This window comes from Panicum virgatum, chromosome 5N (assembly GCF_016808335.1).
Source record: "Panicum virgatum strain AP13 chromosome 5N, P.virgatum_v5, whole genome shotgun sequence".
In the NCBI taxonomy this organism is placed as follows: Eukaryota; Viridiplantae; Streptophyta; class Magnoliopsida; order Poales; family Poaceae; genus Panicum; species Panicum virgatum.
Window position 1 is genome coordinate 60627713 of NC_053149.1, and position 10800 is coordinate 60638512.

Below are 10800 nucleotides of genomic sequence, written 5' to 3' on the forward strand. Positions count from 1 at the left end.
AGATATAAAAATACAAGCATTAGACTTAGTATTTATTTAGGAATTTAAAAGAAGTATCTATCAAGACTTACTAAAAGACCTAGGGTATCATTATATAGGGTTTGTAATATTCTGCAGTCAGGGAACTGTATATGTTTTAACACATCTCCTTATAATTGTCTCAAATTTTTATCGTTGATTAGCAACGGACTCATGAAGCCCACTGGATGTTGCCATCCTTCTTTTCGGCATTTTTGAATCTCCATACCACATGATACAATATAAATTACATACTACATGATACAATATAAATTAGATAGTGCACAAAAAATATGACCCTGGTTAACAAAAACTACTAATCTAGAGCTTAGTAGATACTTACAGAACTCAAATGGTGAGGATAGAGACGTCGAGGGCTTCTCGACGGTATAATGCATAGACAGATTCGAAGTCCACCTAGAAGTCGTTCTCCCCATGGAAGAAATCATGGTCGCGATACTTAACTCCAAATAATCTCATTTCTTCATTCAACTTTTGCATATACAATTATGGAAATTGAACATCTGTGTGCCTCGATTTATCTCCTCCTCCTCAGTGACAAAAGGTTTTCCATGCTTGTGTGGAAAACCAACAACTTCAACGACTGAGATATCATCTGTCTGACTGGCTGCTTGCTCATGCGTCAATCCTGTTTCATGAATAAATTCTGTCGTGTGTTGGTCTTCCTCCCTTGGCACCTGGAGGGCCTCGAGTTCTCTTAATTTTCTGGTGGACCTTTATCAGCATACGGTCGTAGTTTGAGGGTAGTTTTCAGTCCTGGTGGGTTGTTCAAGCATGCATAGACCTCTGCTGCTGCAACTTCTGGATCTACTGGCACTCTCTTCTCCGACACTTTAGGTTTGAAATGTTCTGTTACCTTGCGGGCCACTTGCTCCCTCATTTCCTCATATGTGATCTCATAATCTAATTTCTTACGTGGGCATATTTTCTTTTCGACCTTTCTCCGCTTCATAATGGAGGGAGCATAGCTTTTGCTATGCATCTAGACATATATTACATCTAGGTGCATAGAAAAATTGATGCATCTAGAAAAGTCATACCAATAATTTAGGATGGAGGGGGTAGGAACCAGTATAAAGCAAGCACCGTGCATTAACAACCATTGTAAAGGATCCATATCAATGGTGAACCTCTCTATAACCCAATGGAGGACTCTTGTAAGAATCTTTCTTTTTATAACTACAATCAATGAATACGAGATATTTTGTATGTTTGTTGAAATAAACTAGATGTTTTGCATATATGTTGCCATTAATTAATTGTTCTGAACTTGCCACCTTGTTTGAAATGTTATTGTTATATTCTTTATATAGTAGCATAGTGCATGTGTGTTGCTACGGTTAATATAAATTTTACCCAATTTTTTACTTTTTCATTTCGTGTACAAGCCTTGCTGGTATTGTTTGTTCGGGTTTCGATTGAGATTCTGATTTTGATTGACAGACCAAGAAATTATTGTTTGCTTTAGAAACAGTATAGATAGAGACAGAGATAGAGATTCCCTGAATTCATCATTAAACTTTATGTATTCTCGTAATTGCCTAGTCAGATCAACAAAGAACAACACATACATGCAAGCAAGTGTAAACAAACCACATTCATGTATTCTTCATAACCCATCCACTTCGCTTGCATGCACACCACAAACGGTGAGTGAATTTGAATTCTCAAAATGACGGGGAACTAATCAACACGCATTAGTTAATGGTCGTAACTTGCACGTCCGCTGCATATGCACGTATTTTAGACGGAGTCCAATTTTAGATGGATAATCTACCTAAAATCTCGAATGGATCCAAAGTTTTGCTCCGGCATTGATTATATATATAATAATGAATCTTAGCGTTGATTACCGTAATAGCTCTCGGCTCGGCACGATAGGCTCGCTCGCTGTATCTCGGGCGCATAGGCAGTTGGACCCAGGTGAGGGCCAATCCTAGTGCATTGCTACAGGTAATACAAATTTTACCCAGATATATATAAGAGCCTACCAATTTTATGCTCTTTCACTCTGTGTATAAGTCGTATCTTGATCATACGAGGTATTAATTATTCGAGTTCCTATTAGGATTCGGATTTGATTTATTCGGATTCTGATTGATTTGTGTAAATTTATGAATTTAAAATATTTCTAAAAGATATATTTATAATAGATTTCAAAATGTGCAAAAAAGAATATGAGCAATCTAGTCGCATATCAACAGTTCCTGAATTCGATATTTGATTGTAGAATTATTCTGAATAAAAGAAAAAAGAAGCATGTTGCATGCTTACTTAAGGTGAATGTGTAGAAGGACCGCTTTATTTACTTTGCTCAGCTGGTGGCGTCCGTGTGTGTGAGAAAAGAGGCAAAGAGAGGAAGGAGCATGATGCATGGGTGAAAGCGACATGTGCTGATCTATTACTGTGGATGCTGTTGTATATCACGGGTACGAGGATCGTGTAGGATTTATAGCTGGAGTAGAGGGGACTTAGAAAATGTAAACCGATACGGAAACGGTCAGGATTTTCTATTTTCCTTTGCTCGGCATAAGAAAAGGATCGATGGTGTCACATAATGATGGACGAAGCGAACGGGCAGAGTTCACGAAGGATTCGCACCGTGCTTTAAAATTAGGAGGAACACAAATAAACAAATATGCTCTTACGATGTTATGGACAAATTTAATATATGTACCATATATATATAATTGTCCGTACGACAACTTGTAGGGATCTATGTGATCGAGCCGTGAATGGAGGATTGGTCCGACGACTCGCATAAGATATGAACTAAAGACTGAAGTCCATCTGTCAATGACATAAGGCAGATCAAATCAAAAATTTAGATGAACCAAACCAACAAATTTAGATGAAAATCTTACTCGCCTTAGAAATATGTGTAGAAATAGATATATATTGCCCGTAATAATACACAAGCATCAACCTTGTTTTTTTAAGAAAAAAAAAAGAGAACTTGAATAGAAAGCCCTAGCTGTTACGATACGTATACAAGATGGAGATTGTGGCCCAACTAATTCTCATAAATATACATTGGGAGGATCTCTTGCAGCCCTGAACCGCCGCCGGTAGTTCATATGGGCACCTTCTCCGTGCGTGGCGCTCGCTCGCTCGCCCTCGTGCTCGTCGCGTTGCTCCTCGTCAATGGCGATGCGGCGTCCACCCATCGGGGGTTTCAGGGTACGTAGCACACTACCATCCCGCTCCCGCGTTGCTCATCTCTGCTCTCCTCAATCCCATCAGCTTCTGTTGTTTGACGCGTGCAGCAGACACCGAGGCCTCCAAGCTCCTGTGGCAGGACTGGGCGAACATGACCGCAGACACCGACGCCAACGAGCTCTTGCTGCGCGGCATGCTCTGGGCTAACAACGAGACCGACCCGGTGTACGCGCCGATCGCCAGGCGCATGAAGGCCGTCGGCGCCACCTACGGGAACGCTAGGTGGTGGCTCTCGTGGAGGTGCCCGCGGAGGGAGAGGAACGGGACCCTGTCTCGGATAGCCCGGCGCTGCTACGTTCGCGGGCTCAGGTCGCTGGAGAAGGAGGCGCTGCTGAAGTCACGGCCGCCGCCGCAGGAGACCCCGGAACAGGAGGCTCGCCGCAGAGTGTGGAGCTCTTGAGCATCTGCCCGGTACAGGTGTATCCCTGGCCTAAGATTATTCTCAATCCAGTGATACAGACAAGATTCCGCACGGACAGAGGATCCCTTCTCCCCCGCCGCAAGTCCTGGCGTAGATGGTGATTCCTCTTTTGTGTGTGTGTGTGTGTGTGTGTGTGTGTGTGTGTGTGTGTGTGTGTGTGTGTGTGTGTGTGTGTGTGTGTGTGTGTCATCTGACCTGTGAAAACTGTTCAATGCAGTCCATGTTACTAAAACTGCATCGCAGTGTGATCTCTATTGGAAGCTCTGCCTATTTTCTTTTATCTTGCAAACTGATTGGAAGCTCCACCAAGAGCCTCTATCCTATTTTGTGATTAGAATGTTTTTTAAGTCCAAAAGGACCCGATTAGGGAAAGAAGATTGTAGTCTTGCAAAGAAGGCTACTAAGCAGACCTCACAGAAGAGAAGTCAAGTGAACAATGATAATTGCGAAATCTATGACTTTATTCTTGTGAATATGTTTAGCGCATGTGGTTACAGGTAAAATTAAGTTGATTATTCCTGCAACGCAAAAGATTAATCCTACCATTGGACAACAGAAACTCTGAAGGTACTACGGCACACAACTTCAGGGCCTAGGCAGAGTCAACACTCTTAATGGAATCTCATTCAATCCAAATAAAACTTGGAAGCAGAAAGCATAATACACGTTCCACCAAAGCAACAGGGACTAAGGACCACGGCATCAAAAAAAGATAACTTGAAATTGTGTGGAGAAGGTGATTCAGATGTATTAACCGAAAATGCTACATGATTGTTACAGATAGAAGGAGGCTCAGAAGATTGGATGTAGAAAGCATACTTGCAGTTGCATGCACGTCATATTGCAGTGGAATTAGAACATCCTTTTCTTCCCAGTGGGTGAGTTTGTTCTTGTGCAGAGAACCTTCCTGCCTTTGGCACGCCTGCGCTTCAGTACCTTCCTTCCAGAAGTAGTCCGCATCCGCCTGCGGAAACCATGTGTACGGGCAAGTGACTTCCTAGATTTTGACCTCTTGGTCATGCAGAGGGCAGCCTTTCCAGCCCTAATCTGCAGACCACGTGATCTTCGTGTTCTCATTCTGTTGTAGCTGAACTCAATTCCCAAAGATGAACCTGGCATACAATATGTTAAAAAGTTTCAGAACAATGAAGGCACACGGCATTCATAATCAGTTATTTGTGAATACCCTCTGGTTGTGTTTAGAGTTTGGAAAGAGGTTATATATGCTTAAGTATTTTATTAAATCCAATTTTTTCTATGTTTATTTTAGGAGCTTTGGGATTGCTTTCAGCTGGCTGGTTGAAATGGCGGCAAGCTTCTGGCATCCTTTGTGACAAGAGGGTGCCACAAAAGCTAAAAGGCAAATTCTATAGGACAGCAGTTCGTCCGGCGATACTATACGGTGCTGAATGTTGGCCTACAAAAAGGCGACATGTCCAGCAACTGAGTGTAGCAGAGATGCGGATGTTGCGGTGGTTTTGTGGGCACACAAGGAGGGATAGAGTCCGGAACGAAGTTATTCGGGATAGGGTCAGAGTGGCACCAATTGAGGAGAAACTTACCCAGCATCGGCTGAGATGGTTTGGACATGTCCAACGAAGGCCTCCTGAGGCGCCGGTGCGTAATGGGGTTTTTGAGCGGGTCGATAATGTAAAGAGGGGTAGAGGTAGACCTAAACTGACGTGGGATGAGTCGGTTAAGAGAGACCTTAAGGATTGGAATATCTCTAAAGAGATAGCTTTGGATAGGAGCGCTTGGAGGCTAGCTATCAATGTGCCTGAACCTTGAACTTATTTCTTTCGGGTTTCATCTCTAGCCTACCCCAACTTGCTTGGGAAAAAAGGCTATGTTGTTGTTGTTGTTGTTGTTGGGATTGCTTTAGGTAATGGAAATAACGACTGGGATTAAAGTGGTGTCAGAGCATGGATCTTGAGATCAAGTTTCTTAGAGGTGATTCCTTATGCTTCAACTGTGTTATCTGATTTGTTCTGTCTTGCGGTTAATGGTTAGGTTGTGTGCTGCCCTTATTAAAACTTGATTTCTTGTCAAGCAAAAGAAAAGGCCAATTCAATGTTCTAAGAGGTTGTGATGTCTAGATGATTCAGGACAGAAAACAAGAGGCAAGTTCTATATGGCTGTAGATTTTGCAACATATAAATGATTCAGCACAGAAAACAAAAAGTAAGCACTATGTAGTTATTTTGTAAGAATTTGGCACTTTTGCGATGTTCTCATGATTCAGGACAAATTAAGATGCATGCAGTCTTGAATTCATCAGAAGTTACATGGAGATGACAACAGAGATAAGTGTTTCATATTTACTCCCTTATAGCCCTGAAAACCCCCCATCACATTCACTGAAATAGTCAGGCATGAGCATAGTCAGTTTCATGTTTGGACATTAATACAGCTGGCTCTACAAATTAACTTCATCCCACATTCAAATTACAAATAGAACTTTGCTGATCTGTGATTGATTACAGGAATGCTCAACTGCAAGATATAAATTTCAGATTCCAGACAACCATCCATATCAACTAACAGGTTCAGCATTAACTTAATTTCAGATTTTCATAATACCCACCAGACAAATTCCAATATTTTCAGACAAATAACTAGGATACCTTTATAATTCTGTTTCCACATGTTAAAGCAACACATAGGTCCCCAATTTTTCTTCTGTTCGCTATATCGGACTAGAGGAACACACTATACAAACTCCACCTTCCATGCATACATTTCCACCTTTCTGGTATCATTTATTAACTCTGTATAGCAACACCTACAAAACATCCAATTCAGCAAAACTAGTGCCAACACGGTAACACACAGTGCGGGAAGTCGTAATTTGAAAGTCATTTCCCCGTGCGAGCGCAGTAAGCAACAACCCCCTAATTCCCCATAGGCTTACAAATGGCCGCCCCAAACGCTAGCAAAGGAGTATGGAGAAGAAAAGGAAGAATGATCCATCCTCACCGGCGAACGAGGAAGACGACGTGAAGGCCAGCGACGCCGAGACCGCCGCCGAGAGAGAGGCGGGGGAGGGGGAGGCGGACGACGTGGAGGAGGACGAGACGAAGGAGCTCCTGAGGAACGGGGAGGCGGAGGCGCCCACCGGAGTCGCCCTGCCAGTGCGGGCGACGCCGCCTATAGCCGTCGCGGAGATCCTCCCCGAGCGGAAGGAGAGGGACGCCATTGGAGAGGCCAGCGCGAGCGCCATGGTTGGAGGACTCGCTTGTGCTGCGGGCTGGCCACTCCCAGGCGCTTTGTTTCCTTTATCTTATCCACCAACCCACGCAGGATGAGACAGGCCTTACGGGCCTCAATTTTGGACCCTTTCACAATGGGCCCAGTTGCCAACGCTTCTTTTTCTTTTCTTTTCTCTTTTAGCGTAAACTCATTCTCTTGCTGCTCCTCTCTTGCAATTTGGGACTAAGACTGTGTTTAGTTCATGAATTTTTTTGAATTTGGATACTATATCATTTTCGTTGTTATTTAGTAATTAATGTCCAATCATGAGCTAATTGGGCTTAAAAGATTTATATCGTCATTTACAGTTGAATTGTGTAATTAACTGTATTTAATACTTCATGTATGTATCCGAAGATTCGATGTGATGGGTACTGTAGGAAAAATTTTAGAAATTAAACAGAGCCTAAGCACCCTATTCATCCATCCAAAGAATGGAAACTTCTGATTCCGAACACCACAACGCTAACTCTGACTGAAAGTTGTTATAACGAATTAACGATATATGGACCGCTTTCGGAGATAAGATTTTGTCTTTTTTTTTGGTAAACTCAACTCTATGTAAGGCACATCAGTTCTGATTTAGTTTTTTTTTCTTTTCCTTTTCACCTTCCCAGATTGAGTAATCTAAATCACAATCGAAGCAATGGAGGAGAAACAGGTAAGCTTGCAACATCGCGATAGTAACAACAGAGATCTTCTGTATATATCTTGAAACATTGGATACTGGTTATTGTTGCATATTGCTGTTCTTCCACGAGGACAGAAAATGAACGATTTCAAGTTTGACAGCACTAGTGGCCTAGTGGGCGTACTGTACAGATCTTAGCGGAGCGATGGAGCTAGCTACTGAAGCTATGCTATAAACATGAACGGTGTCCAGTTGACCGTCTGGCACAAAGTATGGCACGTGCTCCTTATTTCTTCTTGAAGGTGATGGCGTTAGGCTCTTCCGGGATCTGCGGCAGGCGCTGCTTCTCTTCCTCCACTTGCTCCAGCAGAGCTTGCAGCTCAGCCTCCGTCAAGCTCTCCAGCCGTTTCTGCAACAAAAGCGGCAGACCCACGGCGATCAGTTTCTATTCTGCAGTGCTAGCAGGTGCGAGAATTCAGAAGCCGCGAAGCAGCTACTCTATTGTACAGAGATCAGAGATGGTGCCAAAGCTGTGCCAACCTCCATGACTTGCTTCTCGTAGTCCCTGAGCTGCTGCGCGTAGGTCATGTCCTTGTTGGCCACCCGGAACATGTAGGTGGAGATCCACCCCACCGTCATCCCGAGCACCACCAGCAGCTGCACCACGTTGCCGGCCTGCAGGGGGTCGACGCCGACGAGCTGCGCGTAGCGTTTATGAGTTACTGAACGAGCTGAAAACCAAAAGCAGCAAGCTTCTTGTAATGGTTGGACATGGCGGCATGGCGCCTCACCTCCAGCCCGTACTTGAGTCCGACGCCGAAGGCCGTGACGCCGGCGCCGATCAGCAGCACGTCCTTCCTCGTGTACCCGAACGGCGCCTGCAACGAGACGCGTGCCCGGCCACCGCGTGGTTAGTTCTGGGTGTTCCGTTCCGTGGCGTGCGTGCTCGTGTTTTCAGTTCAGGAGTTCATCGGTTGGGGGACTTGCCGGAGCAGGACAAGGATTACCTTCTCTTGTTTCGGAGATTGGGAATCGCCCGTGCTCGCCTCCGGGGGCGACGAGGTGCTGCTCCGCGTCGCCAGGCGCCTCCTCTGCCTCGCCGATCTGAGCAGGTCGGTCGGTGGCAACACAGTTATGGCTGGGGAACAGCAGCAAAAAAGAGCAGGATTGCGTTGGATTCCGATCAAATCAGCGGCGAGATGATGAGAAAGCCAAGGAGTAGCAGTGGCACACTGGCACGTACTGGAACGGCGAGTAGTTACGGAGGCTATCCTGGCCGGGCGGACGCCGCCGCCGGGGCCGAGCGTCGCTGCCGCGGGGGAGACGGAGGCGACGGGGGCCGCCAGCGCTGCCGGAGCCATGCTTGCCGAGTGCTGTCGCCGCTCGCTCGCGCGGCTCCTACTATATCTTATCCGCAGGCGGCTGACAAGAGGAGAGGACGCTGCCGAGCCGCGCGTACGCACGCCACTCCACGGACACGGAGGCAGTCACACGAACAGAACAGAGCGAGAAAATATCGCGCGCGCTCATCTGATCTGGATAAGGCGTCGCGCCGCGCGAACCAGACGCGACGCCGTGCCGCGAGCAAGCCCGTTTTTGTGGCACCCATGGCCTCTTCTGTGTCCTCCCCGCTCTTCGCCTCGCTCCGGCCGCCCGCACCCACCAGCTCGCGCTGCTGCGCTGCTCCCCCGCAGGCCGCTGCGCCGTCGGCGGAGAACGCCGTCCCGTCGCGGCCGGCGCCTCTCGTCGCGGTTGGCAGCCACCGGAGGGAGCTGGTGCTAGGGGCGGCGCTGGGCACCGCTGCCGGCCCAGGCGCGCGAGGTCGAGGTCGGCACGTACCTGCCGCCGGCGCCGTCCAATCCCGGCTTCGTCTTCTTCCGGGCCTCCCCCAAGGACACCCCCGCCCTCCGTGCCGGTGACGTCTCGCTTCTTGCCATTCTTTCACCGCAAGTCCAATTGCTCTGGAACAAGGTTGCGTGGCTTCAGTTCGCCGATTGAGCTCATTCGTACCACTTTCCAGGCAATGTGGAACCGTACGAGTTCGTCCTGCCGCCGACCTGGAAGCAGACGCGGGTGGCCAACATCCTGTCCGGGAACTACTGCCAGCCCAAGTGCGCCGAGCCGTGGGTGGAGGTGAAGTTCGAGGACGAGAAGCAGGGCAAGGTGCAGGTGGTGGCCTCGCCGCTCATCCGCTTCACCAACAAGCCCAACGCCACCATCGAGGACATCGGCAGCCCCGAGAGGCTGATCGCCTCCCTGGGGCCCTTCGTCACCGGCAACACCTTCGACTCCGACGAGCTCGTCGACACCAGCGTCCAGAAGATCGACGGCCAAACTGTAATTGAACCTGAACTGAACCCCCTTTGTGGCGCGGGAATTTCCTGTGCAGCAATTGAAATCTGTTTCGTGGTTCCGTTGTTGCAGTACTACAGCTACGTGTTGGAGACTCCGCTGGCACTGACCGGTTCTCACAATCTGGCCAAGGCCACCGCCAAGGGGAACACGGTGGTGCTCTTCGTCGCAAGCGCCAGCGACAAGCAGTGGTCGTCGTCGGAGAAGGTTCTCAAGGCCATAGTGGAGTCGTTTCAAGTATGATTGCAGCAATGGACTCTGTGAGATGCTTGGTTGAGCGGGTGATGACTGATGAATTTTTAGCTAGCAACTCAGGTGATGAAGTGATGAGCTGCTTATCTAGTTATCTGAAGCTCTGAAGTATGAGGTATATAATCTGACGAGGCAAACTGCTAGTTTTGAGGCTTGGGAATTTGGGAAATGGATCGAAGAACATTTTTTTATATGGACTTGCTATGTATACGAGTCTGCTCATAGCTTGCTTATTGAAGAGAGGCTAAGTGTACATCTTATCTTACTATCACTAATTGGAGGCTTTTGAAGGCTCCACGTAAAACCACCTAGGATCTCCGAAAAAAAATAGAGAAATCCCAGAAATTTTCAAAAAATCAAAAACATCCAACCATCAATTCGGCAACTCTAACTACAATAGTCATTGGATCTGTTATCTTTTCTAATAAATTACCCACATCTGTCATTATGAAAATCAACTAAAATAACCCCCTAAATATATCTTGAAATTACCCACCTCTATCATTATAAAAACTAAAGTAACCTCCTAATCTTTGTGTAAATTATTCACCTATGTCATTATAAAAATAATGCAAATAAACCTATAAATTTACATATAAATTATAAAATTATGTCATTACTAAAAGTTAAAGTGACT

The 10800-nt window shown here is 46.3% G+C and overlaps 2 protein-coding genes and 1 pseudogene across 3 annotated transcripts; 1 reads left to right on the top strand and 2 right to left on the bottom strand.

The window, feature by feature from the left end:
* Positions 1-4278: 4278 nt before the first annotated feature.
* On the bottom strand, positions 4279-6942 carry LOC120673005 (50S ribosomal protein L34, chloroplastic-like). The gene is made up of 2 exons (XM_039953675.1): positions 6656-6942; positions 4279-4791 (listed from the first exon to the last, which is right to left on the bottom strand). Exons 1-2 carry the CDS (start codon positions 6897-6899, stop codon positions 4532-4534), a joined length of 504 nt encoding a protein of 167 aa, XP_039809609.1. The 5' UTR covers positions 6900-6942; the 3' UTR covers positions 4279-4531.
* Positions 6943-7609: 667 nt separating this feature from the next.
* On the bottom strand, positions 7610-9061 carry LOC120673479. Its single transcript, XM_039954324.1, has 5 exons — positions 8803-9061; positions 8567-8697; positions 8351-8437; positions 8100-8258; positions 7610-7968 (listed from the first exon to the last, which is right to left on the bottom strand). Exons 1-5 carry the CDS (start codon positions 8918-8920, stop codon positions 7846-7848), a joined length of 618 nt encoding a protein of 205 aa, XP_039810258.1. The 5' UTR covers positions 8921-9061; the 3' UTR covers positions 7610-7845.
* A 55-nt stretch (positions 9062-9116) lies between these two features.
* LOC120673478 lies at positions 9117-10416 on the top strand (annotated as a pseudogene). Its single transcript, XR_005674666.1, has 3 exons — positions 9117-9474; positions 9580-9896; positions 9984-10416. The product of XR_005674666.1 is annotated as a psbP domain-containing protein 6, chloroplastic-like (transcript).
* The last annotated feature ends 384 nt before the right edge of the window (positions 10417-10800 follow it).